General features: G+C 43.3%; 2 protein-coding genes and 1 pseudogene across 3 annotated transcripts; 1 reads left to right on the top strand and 2 right to left on the bottom strand.

Annotated features, from left to right (window-relative positions):
* Positions 1 to 5,984: 5,984 nt before the first annotated feature.
* Positions 5,985 to 6,308, bottom strand: LOC307100654 (large ribosomal subunit protein eL29-like; the record flags this gene model as incomplete). The annotated part of the gene is made up of 1 exon (XM_079773142.1): positions 5,985 to 6,308. One exon carries the CDS (start codon positions 6,306 to 6,308, stop codon positions 5,985 to 5,987), a length of 324 nt encoding a protein of 107 aa, XP_079629268.1.
* Positions 6,309 to 8,359: 2,051 nt separating this feature from the next.
* LOC307100650 (band 4.1-like protein 4A) lies at positions 8,360 to 11,729 on the top strand (annotated as a pseudogene). The gene is made up of 2 exons: positions 8,360 to 8,369; positions 10,068 to 11,729. The product of its transcript is annotated as a band 4.1-like protein 4A (transcript).
* A 6,053-nt stretch (positions 11,730 to 17,782) lies between these two features.
* Positions 17,783 to 18,295, bottom strand: LOC307100647 (FUN14 domain-containing protein 2-like; the record flags this gene model as incomplete). Its single annotated transcript, XM_079773135.1, has 1 exon — positions 17,783 to 18,295. The coding sequence occupies one exon, from the start codon at positions 18,293 to 18,295 to the stop codon at positions 17,783 to 17,785; it is 513 nt and encodes a 170-aa protein (XP_079629261.1).
* Positions 18,296 to 18,861: the final 566 nt, after the last annotated feature.

Here is an 18,861-nt window from a genome sequence, read left to right as displayed (position 1 = left end):
TCTTCAATGAAAAATCCCCGGCTCAGAGAGGCTAAAAGACTGGCTCGAGGATACAGGACACGAGAGGCAATACAGGATAATAGGATCAAACAGATCGGGGCTTGATGCCCAAACGTGAAGCAGTCATTTTATCAATCTGATCCCCCGTTTCTTCATCTGCTAAGTGGGGATAACACAAGCTATTTCACAGGGTTGGTGTGGAAATTAAGATAGATAACTTGCAAAGCATAGTTCTTGCCACACAAAAGTGCTTAATAACTCTTTTCTTTTGGCTTCCAGTGTCAGAGCCAACACTCAATGCCTGGGCTCGGGAGTCCTCTTTTCTCTGGTCCAAATGACAGCCACAGATCGTGTCTCTGCAGGGATGAGGTCAAATCAGGGATGAAAGGGGTCACTGGGTGTGCACAGTGGCTCTGTGGTTCTGCCGTCCAGCACAGGAGATACTGAAGTGGGCTTTGTTTCTGCCTCTGTCACTGAAGAGCATGAAAACCTAGATCCGATTATAGTTCAATTTTTCATCTGAGAAATAGGGCAAAGGTCATCAAAAACTGATATTGTCTGGTATTCTGGAAGTCCTCCCAACTGTTAAATTCAATGAACTTTGCTTAATCGGTATTTATGTCTACATTTGCTGGGGTCAGGGTAACGAATCAAAAAATCAGTGAATGTAATCCACCTGAAGTGTGTGTGTGTGTCAGATTGGGAATGAGGGGAGGTTAATGGGAATGGGAAGGTGGTCCTATTCTAAATGGAAAATGATCAGTGTCCTCAGGTCCCCATATTTGCAGAAAGAAAGCCAGTAAGCTAAGAAAAGGTGACTGCATGAGCTTGAGAGAGTGAGGTTCCAGGGATTTGGAAAGAGAAAAAAATGTTGCCCTAGCCGGTTTGGCTCAGTAGATAGAGCGTTGGCCTGCGGACCAAAGGGTCCTGGGTTCAATTCCAGTTAAGGGCACATACCTCGGTTGCAGGCTATTTCCCAGTCGGGTCCCTGGTCAGGGTGCATTCAGGAGGCAACCAATTGATATGTTTTGCCCACATGGATATTTCTCTCTTCACACTCTTTAAAAATGGAAAAATATCCTCAGGTGAGGATTAAGAATGTTGGCAGAGGAAGACTGAGGCAATGGAAATTAACAAAGAGCATTAGGAAATTTTCCCTATGGCTCCCCAAATCTATATTTTTCAGCCCTGACCTCTGCCCAGACCTCTATAATACTTGAAATGTTTCTGTGCCTCAGATACACACCCACTGGGTCCTGCCTCAGAGCCTTTGGAGGAGCCGTGTCTCTACCTGGAATGCGCTGCCCTCAGATCTTTTCATGATGGGCTCCTTCAGAGCTCAGCTTTTCTTTCTTTCTTTCTTTTTAAATATATTTTTACTAGAGGCCCATTGCAGGAAGGTTCGTGCAATAGGCCTTCCTTCCCCTGGCTGCTGACACCGGTTTTCCTCTGGCACCTGGGACACAGGCCTTCACTCTGGCCGCCGCCTTCCGTCTTCGCTCCGGCCAGAGCCTTCAGTGTTCTCTGCTCTGGCCGGAGCACCGCTCCTGCAGCTCCCTCTGCCCCCCACCCTTCCCCTCATAGCAGGCGTCCCGCCCCGCCTCTCAGTGCCTGCATACGAAAATTAACCCACCATCTTTGTTGGGTTAATTTGCATACTCACTCCTGATTGGCTGGTGGGTATCATGGAGTACAGTCAATTTGCATATTTCTCTTTTATTAGTGTAGATTGATTTCAGAGAGGAAGCGAGTGGGAGAGAGAGAAACATCAGTGATGAGAGAATCATTGATTGGCTGCTTCCTGCACACCCCATACTGGGGATCAAGCCCACAACCTGGGCATGTGCCCTGACCAGGAATTGAATGGTGAACTCCTGGTTCATAGGTTGATGCTCAACCACTGAGCCACGCCAGCTGGGCCAGAGCTCAGCTTAATGTCACCATCTCAGATGACCCTTATAAGAGGCCAACCATTCACTCACTATCACGTCACCTTATTTTAATTCTCTGTGCAGCTCTTCTCACTCGTTGAAGTTTTCTTGTTTATTTGTTTAGTTACTATCTGTCTTGCTCCACTAGAGGGGAAGCTCTAGGACACAGCAGGGATCTTTTCAATCTACTTTATTTACTGTATCTTAGTGCCCAGAAACTGTTCTGGCATATAATAGGCAATCACAAATATTTGTTGATGGGATAGAAGAAGGAATGAACTCTATGCCACCAAAAGTGAACTAAAGAGCATTATTTGCAGGGGGGGGGGGGGGGGGGCGGGTGTTCATTTTAATTGAATCCCCAGATTGTCTCACATGCTGATGTTCAGAAGCTCACCAGGTAGCCGTACAGGAATGAGGAGAAAGCGGGCAAGAATCCCAATTGGCTGGGTATCTTTACCAGGAGACGTCTGGAAATGGAGTTCTCTGTGTCTTTCTGAAATGAGATGAGCTCAAGTATCTGTTCTAAGACAGTTAAATTGTGTTCCAGATGCTCTCTGCTTTGCAAGTGCTATGGTCTTTTTTTTATCTGAGTCCATCTGGATGGGTGTGGCTGTCTCTAGCCGGGGCTTAGCAGTTGCTAAGAAGGATCAATTAGCTGTAGCAGATGTGAACATTTGCCTTTACTTGGGCTTTCTCCTGCCCCACCCCACTCTCTACCTACAGAAATCCTATTTCTTCATCTTTAAGGCACAGCTAATAATGCTACAGCTTCTGAGAAACTTGTGATAGCCTCCAGTTGAGATTAGCCTATAAATCCACATATTGTCTTTTTTTTAAAGAGCAGCTTTTTAAAAAATATACTTTTTTATTGATTTCAGAGAGGAAGGGAAAGAGAGAGAGAGAAACATTATGAGAGAGAATCATTGATTGTCTGCCTCCTGTACACCCCCTACCAGGAATCGAGCCCACAACTTAGGCATGTGCCCCAACTGGGAATCAAACCGTGACCTTCTGGTTCATATGTTGACGCTCAACCACTGAACTACACCAGCTAGACTATTCCTTCTTTTATTTACCTTATATTATAATTACGCTTATACACCTAGAGTTACCCTTGAAGAATGTTAAGTTCATTGAAGGAGGAATCATACCATTCACTTTTTTCATCTCCTCTCAACAACTTTCACATTTATGCAGAGGCGGTACTCGATAAGTGTTAGTGAAATGAATAAACCAGTAAGAGAGGGCAGAGTTACTCCTACTCAGGTAGTGGCTAACCACCAAGTTATGACTGAAGAAAACAAAGAGGAGCAGGGATCTTAAACTCTGACAGCATTTACATATATTCAGGGCTACCTTGTCTCCTCTCAGCGTGGGGAGACTGAAAAGGTAAACCGAAGCCTTGCTGAGATTTGCTCAGGAAACCCCTAATAGGCACCCCAAGGCAAATGATGTCCAGGTATCCTAAAGGCTGAAGATTAACAGTTGTGAGTATGCAAAACAGAGTGTATTCTTGTATTATTATTTATTAATCATTGTATTATTTTTCAGATGGGCTGTAGGTTTGATCTCCAGTCGGGGATCAGGGCCTCTGCAGGATGTCACACATTGACGTTTCTCTCTCTCTCTCTCTCCATTCCTTTCTCTAGAATCGATGAAAATATCCTTGGGTAAAGATTTAAAAAAAATTGTAACCTCTTTATAAAGCGTTGTCTTCTCCATTTTATTTCTTTTGTGGTAAGTTAGAAAATATTCAATACTGAAGAGCTACCTGAAAACAGCCAGAGGTCCTCTCTACCACCGCATTTCCTAGACCTCAACATTCTGTAGCTAAGTCTTCATTCTCTGCGCTGGAACCCTCCTTTTTCTTCCCTTCTTTGTTTCTTTCCTTTACAATTTCCTTATCTCCCTCAGTACTTCCCACCCTCTGGCAACTTTCCAGGTCTTCTATAAACCGACAGGAATCTCTGTGGAGGGTTCTTCTCCCTCCAAGGCACTTTGGATGAAAGTAACCAGGGGTTAGTAGGTTTGGTACCTACTAAGGCTAAACACACATACATCCTCGGCCTCAGTCATTCCACTCTTGGGTACATACAGTAGAGAAATGAGTGTCTACCCAAGACATGTACAAAAAGGTTCACAGCAGCTTTATGCATAACAACCAAAAGCTGGAAACAACCAAATGCCCATCAACAACAAAATGGATAAAGTGCGATATATTACATAATGGAATGCTACACAGCAAAGATAAGGAATGAATTATTCTATATATAGAACACTATACATGGATGAATCTCAAAGGCAATGATGAAAAAAAGAAGCCAAACACACAAATCCCTATCTTTCTATCTATTTCTCCACATGTTCAAGTCAAACAGGGAAAGCTAATTTATAGTGATGGAGACTGGAAAAGTGGTTACCTTTGGGGGGGGGAGATACTGACTGGGGGAGAGCATAAGGGATCCTATCTTGTATGGTTTGCAGGGCCCTGGCTGGTGTGGCTCAATTGGTTGGACGCCTTCCCATGCACCAAGAGGTTGCTGGTTCAATTCCAGACAGGGCACATGCCCAGATTGTAGGTTAGATCCCCAGTAGGGGGTGTGCAGGAGGCAGCCGATCAATATTTGTCTACCTCTCCCTTCCTCTCTCTCTAAAATCAGTAAAAACATATTAAATATATATATGGTTTGCAGTTACATGGTCCTGATATACATGTAAAAAGTTGTCAGGATTAATGCACTTTATGTAAGTTATACCTCAATTAAAACATCAGAAAATATATTAAAATTTAAAAAATAAAGTAACCCATGTGTTACCACAAATTCCAAAACAGGAAACAAGCTGTGCTCCCCACTACTCCCCATATTCTAATTCGTCTGCCTCCTCTGTGTCGGTGCCAGGATGGCATATGATGGTGCTGTGAGCATATGATGGTGCTGTGAGCATATGATGTGAGGAAATGTGCAAAGCAAGCAGACAGCACAGCAGATGGAGTCATACTCACCTTGCGAGATGAAGCAGTCCGGACCTTCCTTTTGCGGCTTCCTTAGTTGCGGATCTGGAAGATGAGCGTATGCCCTGTGATAGAGGGTGGAATAAACAGTTTCGCCCCGACTTCACCCTCACATTCAACCTCAGAGTCAAGGGACATTCTCCCTTAAAGCTCCAACACCCATGCTCTCATTTCTCCTGGTTTCATTCGCCAAGGGTATGTGGTACAGTACCCATCATGCCTCTGTTCTCTCCCTTTCCCTCTTCATCACCTATTTTATCCTCTTCACACATCATTCTCCATGTTCTCCTTGTTATCTTTCTGCTTTTTCTACCTCTCTGTGATTCCCTCTCCCTTCCCAATCTTCTCACTCATTTCTTTCAACTAGAATGTACAAGAAAAATCTAAGGGTTTTCTACAGCATTCTGAATTATTTAATTTTTAAAAGGAACTTGGAAAAAGCTAGATTTTGTTGTAGAAAACACCTTTCCCATTAAGGTAAACTCATGTGTACATTATTACATAGAAATTGGATCCTCAGACAACATGGCTGTCACTCTAAAAATTTAAAAAACCAAGCCTGTTGAAATTGTAATATGGTGGGCTTGCTGATTTCTCCTCAGGAAAACCATTTCCAGAAACACTGTTCTTAAGTTTTGAATAGATTTACTCAAAGTGAAAGTCACACCAAATTTTTAAATGACCTCACTTTATATGCACATTAACTTACAGAATGCCTAATAGTAGAAAGGCAGTTATGGGAGATTTGTTTCACTGATACTTTATGACCCACAGAAAGAGGAGTGGGAGGGGGTGTGGAGGGCTGAAGCTTCCCTGGGGGAGGGCTAGACTGGACAAATGAAAGGAATGTGTGTAGAGACTAGGCAAGTGAGGGCAGATGGAGCCAGGGCTGGACCGCAGGAGGATGCCCATTGCCTCGCCTTCAATCCCGTAGTCCTTTTTATTTTTATTTACAGATCCTGCCTCAGGTTTATATGTACAAATAGCACAGGAGGCCACACCAGTCCTTCCCTTCTCACATTAGCAGGCAGAGGCCTCTACTCTAGAGCCTTCGTGGGGCCCTGGGCATCTTTGGGAGCCAGAGCCTGAGCTGGAGCTTGGGTCTTGGTTTGAGCCTTGGCCTTTGGCCAGCAGGGCCTGAGATCCCTGGGCATGTGGGCACAAGCACATTTCCCACGCTTGGGGTGAGTGATGTAGGCAAGTTGATTGAACTTACGGCTGGCTGCTGCCCTTTGGGATCTTGGGCTTGACCTCCTTGGGCTTTCCAAGGGCTTTGATGCCTCGGCACGTGCGCTCACGGCCTTGGCGTTGTTGGCCTGCATCTTCTTCCGGCCCTTCTTGTGCTTCTTGGCAAAGAGCATGTTTCTCAGGAACCTGGGGTCCACTCCATGAAGAGACTTGCATTTTTGTGCTGAGGGTTTCTTGATACCATTTCTGTGCCATTTTCAGAACTGCTTGTGTGGGGGGTGATTCTTGGACTTGGCTGTGTTTGCACCCAAGCCAGCAGCTCCCAAAGCACCTGGGACCTGAAGAGCTCAGACTCTCAGGCTTTAACTGCCTGCCCACCATTGGGAAGGGAGGCATGACGTGGAGGGGTCAGGCTGCAGGGAGGAAGGAAGGTGTGCTCTTGTGGCAGCGGCTCAGCCTTTCCTCTGTTGTCGTGAAGAATTCCGCTCTGTCTCTAACAGTGCAGACCAACTCACCAAACCAGAACCTCATGTGAGCCTCCTCCACACTCGGGAAGGCCATCTAGAAGCGAGACTGGGGGGCAGCAGAGATATAATTCTGCCCACCTCCAGCAGCCCATCAACCAGTATTTCTTACACCTATTTACTCTACTTCTCCCCACAAGAAGTGCTGGGAATAGAACATTCTCCATCTCACATTTCCAGCAAGGTATGGGTACCCTATGGAGACTGATGTCTAGGCAACTACAACAGCCCTGCCTTTGATTCAGCCCTTCAGGGAGCTACTGTGGGACCATTTAGACAATCCACAATAGGAATATTGAAAAAACCATGCCATTTAACCTGATTCTCAGTTCTAAAATCTTCAAAATTCGGTATGATAGTGCCCACCAGCAGGGCTGTTTTGAGGGCTAAGTGAGATACAGTGCCAGGCTTATGGTAGGTGCTCAGTAAACATTGGTTCCTTCCTACTTCCATCCCACATCCCTTAAAAAAAGATGAGTTGGTAAGTTTATTTCCTCCAGACTACTTGGCCAGCAACCAAGATATACTACCCCATGCGGGCAGGGCCAACTTGGTTCAGGCCTGCTGACCCATCTGTCACTCCCCATTCTGTCAGATTTGTGACAATGTGGCACAGCTGCTTTGATGTAGGAGCATTTTGATATGGCTTGAAACAGCATCATTTTTTTTTTTAACCATAAGAAACATTACTAAATACTGAGAGGAGCAGTTTTAGGTGCAGAGGGAAAGGCTGAATCTCATTTCTGAATCCTGGACACAGGGAGCTAAACCAGTGGTCGGCAAACTGCGGCTCACGAGCCACATGCGGCTTGCGAGGCGCCCTTTGCCGCTTTGTTGACTAATGAGTTTGCCGACCACTGAGCTAAACCAATGATGGAGGCAGAGGCTAGAAACAGGAATTCACGGACAGGCATTCACACCAATTTTACTTGGATCCTCACCCAAGGATATTTTTTCCCATTGATTTTTAGAGTGAAAGGGAGGGAAGGAGAGAGGAAGAGATAGGCGGGGGTGGGGGTGGGGTGGGGGAGGGATGAGAGAGAATGAGAGATAGAGATTGGTTGCCTCCCACATGCACCTTGTCCAAAGCCAGGGATCGAACCTGCAATCCAGGTACATGCCCTTGACCGGGAATCCAACCGGTGACTGGTAGGTCCTAAGGCCACACTCTAATCACTGAGCCAAAACAGACAGGGCTTTTCTGGATCTTAAGGGCGGAATTATGCCAGGATTTTTAGACCAAAGATTCCAAATCCCAAGTACTCAGGAGCAGTTTTATATTTCAAATAGAATCTCTGCCACAAAAGAGAGATGTCTGAGGAAATATGTGAGGGTGGAGAGCCCATGAAAGAGAAGGAAGGACTAGTGGTCAATAGACTCAGGGGCTCTTATCTGGGGAAGGAGTGAAGGGTTGAAATCGAGACCGGATGAAAACGTGTGAGGGTGGAGAGAGTATGTGGGACAGAGAGGGTAGGAGAGAGGGTGGGAAGACATGATGGTGAAGAGAAACCTAAGGAGGATGAAGGTTGAAGAAAGGGGAGAGTGTTTGGGGGCAGAGAAATGGAGAAAACAGGTGGAACGTGAAATTAAGGAGAAGAGATTTTAGTTTATGGCATAAAAACTGTCCTTAGACAAACACAAGAGGCTCCCTCAACTTGGGTTATCACTTAATCTCTGAATGTCAAGGTAACATTTTGCAAATGGCTGTAGGTAAGAAGGGAAATGCTTCACTAGAGACCATGCCCCTGGGGCACAGGTTTCTCTTGTTTTTTCTCCCCATATGCACTGAACACAGTGATAGTGCAAGTACTCAGCTAGTGATACAGGTGCAGACACATACCACACAAGAGCCATTCTCAGATTTAACATCTGACTCTGTGAGCTGCCCTTGGGCATCATTCTTGACAGGGATGATCAGTCCCTTCATCAGAGGGTAATTGTTAAGAATAGATAAGATTGCTATTACTCTATATGCCCTTATTTACTTGCCTATAAACTTCGGAAGCAAATCTCTTAAGTATTGAACTGATGATCTATAAAACTATATCTCAAATGAAGCTGTGAATTGAGAATTTGTGAAGCTTTTGGAATATATTTCTCTTGAATTGGTGATTACAGCTCCGGTGCAAAGCAAAATATGGCTATTTCCTTCATGTAGGATTGAAATACCGTTTCTGTTTTTAAAGACGTGGTATGATGTAGTGTTTAAGGGCATAGATTTTGGAGCCAGCTGCAAAGTTCTAATCCTAGCTCTACCAATACTAAGGGTGTAACCCTAGGAAATTTACCTAATCTTCCCCTACCCCGCCCCCATCATCTGAGGAATGGAGATGATAATATAATTGTGAGGATTAAATTAGTTGATATGTTCCAAGCATTTAGCACAGTGCCTAGAATATATTACATAATTTTTTAAAGTTCAGAATTTATGAAATTAAGTATTAGTGGAACAAAACTTTCATACAGTTCAAGTTTAAAAAATTAAACACATACCACCATCAAGTAGAGTGTGTGTGTGTGATATATATATATATATATATATATATATATATATATATATGTATTTTATTATCTGATAATAAAGATAAAAATAATTATGAAAATTTGAACATGAAATAATATAATTTCAGCTTTAAAAACAGGAAACATTAAAAAACAAAATGCCCCACTAGTATCATTGTTCACTTATTTTGTGCAAAGTTTCCCATTGCTGAAAAGGATTTTACTCTACACTGCTTGGGGAACAGTAAAAAAAAAAAATAGTTATAAGCTATTTCCAAACATTTTCCTCTGAATCCATCTTCAAATTATACAATTTTTAGTTGTCTTATATCTTTTTAAAAAATATTTTAAGGAAAGAGTCTTTGTGTACTTTTTCAGTGTCTTCAATCACTTTATTGACTCTGAGTTACATTTTTTTGTCTGAATTGTTTTTATCTTCATTGTTTTTTTCAAATATAGCTGGAGATTTTAACACGACGTTATCTATATAAATTTTAATAGTGCAATGCTCACATTCTGCTTGTTCAAAAGTCTTGAATACTAAGACTCATTCTTGCAAGCGAGTCTTTATCAATTATTTTTTCTCTTCTTGAACATCACAGAATATATAGAAGGTTTATTTACCCAATTTGTTAAGCAACGTAGTGTCTAACTTTCTAAATACTTCTCAGGATGTCAATGTTTCAGATTTAAAAACACTTTGATGGCCCACCCACCCTCCCCTGCCTTCCCTCTGAGATTCCACAGTCTATTCCATGCTTCTATGTCTCTGGATCTATTTTGTTCATCAGTTTATTTGGTTCATTAGATTCCACATATGGGTGAGATCACGTGATATTTGTCTTTCTCTGACTGGCTTATTTTGCTTACCATAATACTCTCAGGTCCCTCCATGCTGTCTCAAAGGATATCAGTTTTTCTTGCAGGTGAAGCAAGATGTCCTTCAGGGCCGGCTGCCCTGCCCTGTCAACACTGCTGCTCAGCTGGGAGCATATGCCATCCTGTCTGAACTTGGAGATTATGATCCATATAGACATACTGCAGGATATGTGTCAGAATACCAGTTTGTTCCTGATCAGAAGCCATAGAAAGAATTCATAAAACTCTAATGGGTCAGGCTCCTTCTGAAGCAGAGCTGAATTACTTGAGGACTGCAAAATCCCTGGAGATGTGCGGCGTTGACCTCCATCCCGTCTACGGAGAAAACAAACCTGAGTATGTTTTAGGATTAACTCCACTTGGTGTTGTTGTCTACAGGAATAAAAAGCAAGTCGGGGAGTATTTCTGGCCTGGGATTACAAAGGTTCACGTCAAGGAGACACGGTTTGAACTCAGAGTACTGGGAAAAGAGTGCAATGCAACGTCATTCTTTTTCGAAGCGCGGAGTAAAACTGCTTGCAAGCATCTTAGGAAGTGTATAAACATCATACATATTTTTGAATGCCAGAGAATGAATCAAACTCATTGTTAAGAAAACTCAGCAAGTTTGGATCCATGAGTTATAAGCACTGGTAGAGTGGCAGGACAGCATTGCAAATGAGTCGAGATCTTTCTATTTGACTTCGCCGGCCAGATCAGGTGGTGGCAAGAAGCCGAAGCAAGACTTCTCCTAAGAGAAGAGCACAGACACAGCCAGCTGGATCTAACAGCATAAATGGGGTAACTGCAAACATGGGAAATGGGGGAAATGAAGGAACAACTAAAATCATTGCACCTTCACCAATAAAAAGCTTTAAGAAAGCAAAGAAGAATGAAAATAGCCCTGATACCCAAAGAAGCAAACCTCATGCGCCACAGGGAGAAAATGGCCCCCAGAGTGGACACTCCATCTCTCCCAATGACCGTACAAAGTCCCCAAAGTTTCCCTGCGCATGACAGCGACTCTGTACAGCCAACAAGGAGAAGGAAAGCCCATAACAGTGGTGAAGACTTAGATCTAAAAAAGGAGGAGGTCACGCCCGCGCTGTAACACAAACCGTGGTAGTGAATCAGAAACCTCAAATAGAGAACACTGGAAAACGAGAAGCAGAATACGGCCGGAGAAGGATGTGGTGGATTCAGCGCCTCAGTGGGAAGCTGTGTTAAGGAGACAAAAGGACACAACAACAGGCGATCCAGACACAGATCTCGCTGGAGAAGCCCTGATAGCCAAGCAAAAGAAGAGCTATGGAAGCATATTCAGAAGGAACTTGTGAATCCGTCTAGGAGGTTGTCAGGAGAACAATGAAGAGATTCCACACACTAAAATAGAGACTCAAGGTGACCCGATCCCATCAGACATTCTCATTCTCCGAGGAGTTACCGCCGGTACCGCAGGTCCCAGTGTTCAGATGGAGAGAGAGCGGCCCGTTCTGTCAGAAGTGAACTCAAAAACGGATTTTGTACCCCCACTCCCTGTGACCCACTCTTCAGATGCTTGGGTTCTGGTGGCTCTACAGTTCGTCAGAGAACAAATGGGTCAAAAGATAGCCTGATTGAAGAAAAATCTCGGACAAGCAATCTGGCTGGAAAACATAGCAAAAACAATTAAAAACTATCCAAGCTTCCTGCCTCAAGATAGAGACTTGATCCCAGTGAAGGGCTTGGGATGCGGATTCAGAGGGGGTGTGCTGCCTTTACTTTGAAACTGTGAATTGTAAGTATTCAAGTATCTTGGACCTGCAAGTGTTTCTTCAGAAGAAAATAATTGAGTCTGTTGCTTCTTTTAAAGGTCCCACTACAGTGCATTTGTGCTGAAGGGCCTTTTTATTTGGTAACTGGAAGGAAAGTCGTCTTGTAAAAACTCGTTCTTTGGATGCCATATCCACCACCCAAACCAGATGCTTCTGGACATCTGGACTGCAGCTGGCCAGCTGTGCAATAGTACAAGTGGGATGAAGCGTTCTCCCCTTCTAGGTGACCTCCACCTGTGCAGGTGCATAATTGAGGCCACATCACTTTCACACTGTAGATACTTTTATTCATATACGTGTTCTTTGTAATGCTGTATTTTGTGGCATGAAGTTCCACTATTATTTACAAATGTAAAGTTTTGTTTGAAAGCATTGCTTTTAATTTCTAGTGTCCTTGCCTTGTTTTCAGGGCGGGTGGGGGAGAGAGGCTATATGTGGATTTCAGTCTATAAATTCATGACCACCCTAAAAAAAAAAAAAAAAAACTATGATGGCAGCATTGTGCCAACAAAAATCCTGGAATGTTAGTACATCAGAACATCAATACATGGGATTGCAATCTATACTCTTGAGTGTCAAAGATCTGCTCTACTTGTTGAGATCAGTAAAGGAGAGTCTCGCATGGCTCAGGTGGCTGTCAGACCTTCCTCTTTGTTTCTGCCTCTCTGCAGCCAGCTGTTCTGACAGCCCTGCAAGCTGCTGAAAATGAATCCTGTTCACGGATTCAAATTTCATTAGGTTTCCTGCTTTTCAGCTTACTTTCCTCATCCACGCAGTATGCCACCCCAAAATGTGACACTAGGGAGAGCAATTACGCTCCAGATGTCTAACTAGACCAAGGTCAGTAAACTATGTTCTCACTCACAGTTGTGGGTTCGTAGAGGCAAAAATCAATGATCACAGATAAGTTGAAAAGTAGCCAAAAACTACCCATCATGAAATTTTTTTTTAGAGTGAAATATAAAATATCCAACTTAGGGTGTTTTTAAACCTTTATTTACTGAACACTGTTCAACACGTGACAATTATTAGTATTCAGTTTCATAGTATGGCCAGTTTTCAGAAAGAAAGTAGCACAGGACAAAAAACCAAAGAGAAGGGAAAAGAGAGACGGCATGAGAGAAGAAGTGGGAAAGACATCAGCTGGGGGAGGAAGGTGATAATACAATAGTCAGAATCTGAGAGGGGAAAAGGGAGGCAACGTCAAGAATGGTTCTTTACTTTTTTCTCATCACACCCTCTTTGAGAAAATGAGAAACTACAGGGCTTTCCCCATAAAGTGGACATGTTTTTATTATATTCAAGGGATCCATGAACTACAGGTTAAGAACTCCTGGTCCAAACAGGGCTACAGAAAAGTGGAAGCAAAGGGAACAATGCAGAGAAACAGAAAGGTAGAGAGATGGATGGAAAGAGCCACAGGGAAGCAAGGGGGCAGCAGAGAGAAGGGCTGACATCAGTTCCCACCCCTTCTCGCCCAGACTAACTCTGGGCTAAACTTTGAAGATGAGCATTCCTCAGTGCTGTTTAATCTCCCCTCCCATCTTTTCTCTCATCCAAATGTACTCCACTCATTAAAAGGGAGCAGTATGGTCTTAAAACTTATTGATACGAACCATTCTAGAGTAACATCAAGAGGAAATCCACGCAGCTGAGCAGTGTTATCTTAACAGGTCCTTCCCTTCTCAAGGCTCCTGTCTCTCCTTAGTTCAATGAAGGGATCCACATAGATGAAAACATTTTTCAGTCAGTACAGTGCCAGCTCAGAAGTTGTCCAGGAGTCAGGGGAAGTCCCAGGTGTCATGGATAGTAGCAGGAGCAAAGGTTGCCACACAAGCTGAGGGTTTTCTCCCTTCCAGTACCTGTGGGCTATAGGAGCAGGGAAGGAATGAAAGGGACCTCCCTTTTCTGGACTTGCGTATAATGTGGTTTGCAACCATCAACCTAAAGCAGTGGTCGGCAAACTGCGGCTCTCGAGCCACATGCGGTTCGCGAGCCGCGGTTTGCCGCTGTTGACTAATGAGTTTGCTGATCACTGGATAGGGGCTTATTCACAAGGAACAACAACAGCCTGTAATTATTGGAATCGAGAGTCTAGGTCAGTGGTCGGCAAACTCATTAGTCAACAGAGCGGCAAACCTCGGCTCGCGAGCCACATGTGGCTCGCGAGCCGAGGTTTGCCGACCACTGACCTAAAGTATCTAAATCTGATCTTTGCTCTAGGCCTCTTCCCTTTCTTTGGAGTGTCAGTTGGGGACAGCCTAGGAAAACATTTTAAAGTTCAGCTCTATAAATTCCAACTTATTTTCCAACTTAAGTTTTAACTCCAAGTATATACACTTGACTCTAGGGCTTTCATTCTAGAGTTCTTACCAGGAGATGAAGAGCTACAAGATTTCTCTTGTACTGTATGTAGGGGGTTTGAAGCGGGGATAATAAAAGAAATGAAGTTTCTGGATTAGGCCAGCCCCTTTACAGGAATAGTGATTCCTGTGACATAATATTCTCAACCTCGTGTTGTTTTCTTAGGGGTTATATTTCCTAAGCATCTGGGGGCTGGGGGTAAGAATTGCTCAAAAGAACAGAAGCTTTCATTTGGATGACTTAGAGCAAACAATGACCCCATTCAAGGGATCAGGGTGGGATGGGCAGGAGTAATGCAATTGAGGAAGAAAGGAATAGATCAAGTGTGAAAATTCTGTGCCAAACAGCCTCCACAAGCTTCCTTCCAGCTAATCTGACCCTTTTCAACGAGAAGCATGAACTAAATTGTTGCTTTGATGATCTTTCCCACTTTTTTCCACTGAGGTGAACATGGAAGCCGTATGGCATCTATTCATTCGCAGCCCTACAAGAGCAGGCTCTGGGCCAAACGTGAATAATGAGCTCCTCCCCTGGAGTCAGTCAACAAGTGATGCTCGTTAGTAAAGCTGACTCAAAACTGGCCCTCACCTCCCTAGAGTTGTACTGCGCCCACGAGGGTAGCTGGCAGGTGTCTGCATACTTCCCATGTGCCCACCCCATGGCACAGGCAAGCTGCTGCTGAGCAAGGCATTCTTGGGCAAAGGGGAAGGGAAAACAACTAGAAAAGTATTCAAAATAACTCATCATCCCCTGCTTATTTGTCCATCTGTCATACAGAGGATTTACTGTTGCCTAGGGCCAGGTCGGCAAACTGAGGCTCTCGAGCCACATGCGGCTCTTTGGCCTCTTGAGTGTGGCTCTTCCACAAAGTACCACGGCCTGGGCGTCTATTTTGAAGAAGTGGTGTTAGAAGAAGTTTAAATTTTAAAAATTTGGCTCTCAAAAGAAATTTCAATCGTTGTACTGTTGATATTTGGCTCTGTTGATTAATGAGTTTGCCGACCACTGGCCTAGGGCAATAAGATGTTTTTCAAAGTGTGGTCCTTGGACCACAGGCATGAGAATCACGTGTGCTTTTAAATTCAGATTCCTGGGTCCTACCTCACACCTACTGAATCTAAATCTCTGAGGAGTGGGCCTGAGAATCGTTTTTTTCCATACTATCCTTCCCTCTCCACCCCCAGGTGATTTTTATACAAAAGAAAATTTGAGAATCTCTGTTCTAGAGAATACACTCTTCTCTGAAAGTCAGGGGAAGTAGCTTCCTAGTCCCAACTTTCCTTTCAGCTTAGCGAGCTTCCTTTTTATCATGTCTTGGGTTGGATCAGGAGTCATTAAAATATTTTAAGATAATTATAGATTTACATGCAGTTTTAAGAAATAATACCCACACTCAGTTTCCCTCAATGGTAACAAATTTTGTAACTAGAGTAAAATATCAAATCCAAGAAAGAAATTGGCATAGATACAATCCATCTATTTTATTCAGATTTCACCAGTTTTACACTCCTTCATTTGTGTGTGTGTAGTTCTGTGCAATTTTATCACTTATAGATTTGTGTGACTATCACAATTAAGATATAGAATGATTCAGTAATTTCCTTTCTTTCCTCTTTTCTACCTTCCTTTTCTCTTTTCTTTTTTTCTACTTTTCTCCTTTCTCTTTCTTTCTTTTCTCATCCATTGATTTTCCATTGATTTTTAGAGAGAGTGGGAGGGAGGGAAGAGAGACGTCCATTGGTCGCCTCCTGCACCCCTGGGGATGAAACCCAAAACCCAGGTATGTGCCCTTGACCAGGAATCAAACCTATGACCCTTCTGTGCATGGGTGGATGCTCTATCCACTGCGCAACACCAGCCAGGGCTGATTTAGTAATTTTGAAAATGGGAGTTCAACCTAGGTGCTTCAAGAGATGCTATAGTGAAGAGAGAAAGAGAAGGGTAAGTGGGATTTTAGGCACTTTCTCTTTAGTCTGTCTTTATCTGTTTATATACTGAGACTTACTATACTGATGAAAGAATCCCATAGCTAAAAAGCCTTTGGTTTAGTCCAATATTTTCATTTATAGATGAAGAAACTGTATGCACGTGTATCTATGTGCTCCAGCGCATACTCTGATTTATTACTCAATCTGCTAATGATCAACATTGATCTACAAAGTTAGCTAATGATCAACATAACATAAACCACTCAGAAATTCCCCCCTTCCCTTCAAATGTAAACTCCTTAAATTTAGCAACATATAACAATAGGACCTTTTCCCACCTTAACTGTCAGGAGATACTTTGAGGTTCATTGCCTGGCACATAGTCATCAATCAGTGCCTCCAGGAAATACTGGACTTTCATTAGCAAACAGAGTTTGAATAATTGATGAAAATGTATATATACATCTCTTCATTTCCTTTTAATGATTAAAGAGATTGTTGTAAAAAAAAAGTGTTCCATTCTTCTATGATAAACATAACAGAAGTGTAATGTACAGAATATAGTGTACACTGTATTCTTCACTGGTTTTATAGCATCTGGAGAAACGTATTCAGTTCTGTGGAAAATTTTAATAGGAATATTCGCAACTGGAGTCTTTGGAAGGTAACTATTGGGTCTAAAAAGAAGTCATGAGAGAATAGAAAAATAAGACAGGAATTGGAGAATGGGACATATTTTGCCCATAGAAAAAATTTGGATGAAATAGCATAGTTTTTCTCAAATGTTTAGAAAATAATACTGTGAAGGAATTACTGTATACCTGTGGGGCAATACCAATGGGTGAAGGTAACAAAGAAATACATTTGCCACTCAATATATGGAAAGCGTTTATATAATCAGCTGCCTCAAAATGGAATGGAAGGCCTTACAGAGTAGTGAGCTTCCTATTACTGAAATCATTCAAGCAGAGGCTTATAAAAGATGGTTCCGAAGAATTTTTATACTGGGTTAAAGATTGAACCATATGATTTCTAAGGTATCTTCCAACTAAAAACTGCATGATCCAGGCAAGAAACTCTAATAGTAGTTTAAATCCTGGTCTGCCTTCTTATGTAAACAAAACAAGAAAAACAAAAACACCCAAAACTGATTTGCTTATGTGAGTAGGCTTTCCTTTTGAGAAATTGATATACTTTAATGTATTCTTTTTTTTCCCCCTTTCATGCTTAAAGGCGAATGTATTCAGTTCCTTTTCATGCAGCACATAGTCAAGTATCTATGTGCTTGTTATTCCTTTTCCAAATCAAGTTTGGGACAACCTTTGAGGATCCACCCATCCTCCAAGGTGAGCCATCTTGCACTAAGTTTTAGGAAATATCTTATATAGGGGGAAAGGAACATTCTTGCTGACCTACGTATTAGTCAGGTGGGGAGTGTACAGGGAGGAGAGCTAATGCCTACTATCTCTTCCGGTGTTGTTGGAGGCTCACAGTAGGGCCGTATCAGTTTGTACCAACAAATGCCTTATAGAAGCCATTCAGATACGCCACAGCAGGGAGGAAGGCACCGAAGAGGAGTAAGAGGAGACTTGATGTCCTAAGATGAAGAGGCTAGTAGGTGGAAAGCCCAGGAATAATGGAAACGAAGTTGTCCTCCTTAGGATGACATGCCAAGCAGAAAGCCTCCGAGAAATCCACCAGCCAACAGAATGTTCGTCTTCACAAACAACGCGATCTCCTCAGCTTTGCTTTTCACCTCCATAGGTATGTGGGTGCTCCTTTGGGCCTTCAGATGTTCCTTGGCTTTCTTCATGTCCTTCTCTACTTGTTGCCAGTCAATTTTGATGTACTCAGCATGGTTTGCAAGCTGAAGGAGAAAAAATCCTCCTCCCACAGCTGTTGCAGCCAACTTTCCAACTTTCTGGAATATGAAGCCGGTGCACCACCCAGTGACACCTCCGATTAGCAGCTGGGTTGCCACGCTGCACTTTTCAGCCGAGAGCCCAGATTCATGCTCGAAAAGCTTGTGCCACCATCGCTGCTTTTTAGCCAGCTCTGCAAGGTCCAGTGAGTCAAAATGTCCCTGACTGGACGCGGATATTTCAGCGAGCTGGTCTTGCGATGGCACCCGCGAAGGCTGGGCGCTGGCCTGTGGGTCAGATGTTTCCATTCCCACGGCCGCAGGGGAAGAGGGCGGACTGCGCTGGCGGCAGCCACTTCCCCCCGCCCCTACCCATGCGTGCAACTGCGTCACAAGGCTCCCGGGGCTGTATCCAATGGATTCATGTTTTGCAGCAGATATTCACGGAGCCCCTATTATGTGCCTAGTACTGAGGATACGTGTGATGTACAGAGGATGTGACAACGTACAGAGTAGGGTCTTAACCTATATTGACAAAGTAAGTGTGAAAGAGCCATGATACAAGATGGTGTGTGTTTGTATACTGTGTTCCAGATTAATGTGAATCCTATGTTATGAATGAAAAGTGATTATTACAAGAATATCCTAATTTAAAAGTAGCAGTCTAATATATTAAAGTCTAGAAGGTGATTTTAAAAAGTTTTTTTTATTGATTTCAGAGAGGAAGGGAGAAGGAGAGAGAGAGAGAAACATCAAGGATGCCAGAGAATAATTGATTGGCTGCCTCTTGCACACCCCTACTGGGGATGGAACCTGCAACATGGGCATGTGCCCCAACCTGAACCCAACCATGACCTCCTGGTTCATAGGTCAAG

This window comes from Cnephaeus nilssonii, assembly GCF_951640355.1.
Source record: "Cnephaeus nilssonii genome assembly, chromosome: 5".
NCBI lineage: Eukaryota > Metazoa > Chordata > Mammalia > Chiroptera > Vespertilionidae > Cnephaeus > Cnephaeus nilssonii.
Note: the sequence above shows the minus strand (reverse complement) of the source record. Positions and strands in the feature narration are given on the sequence as shown.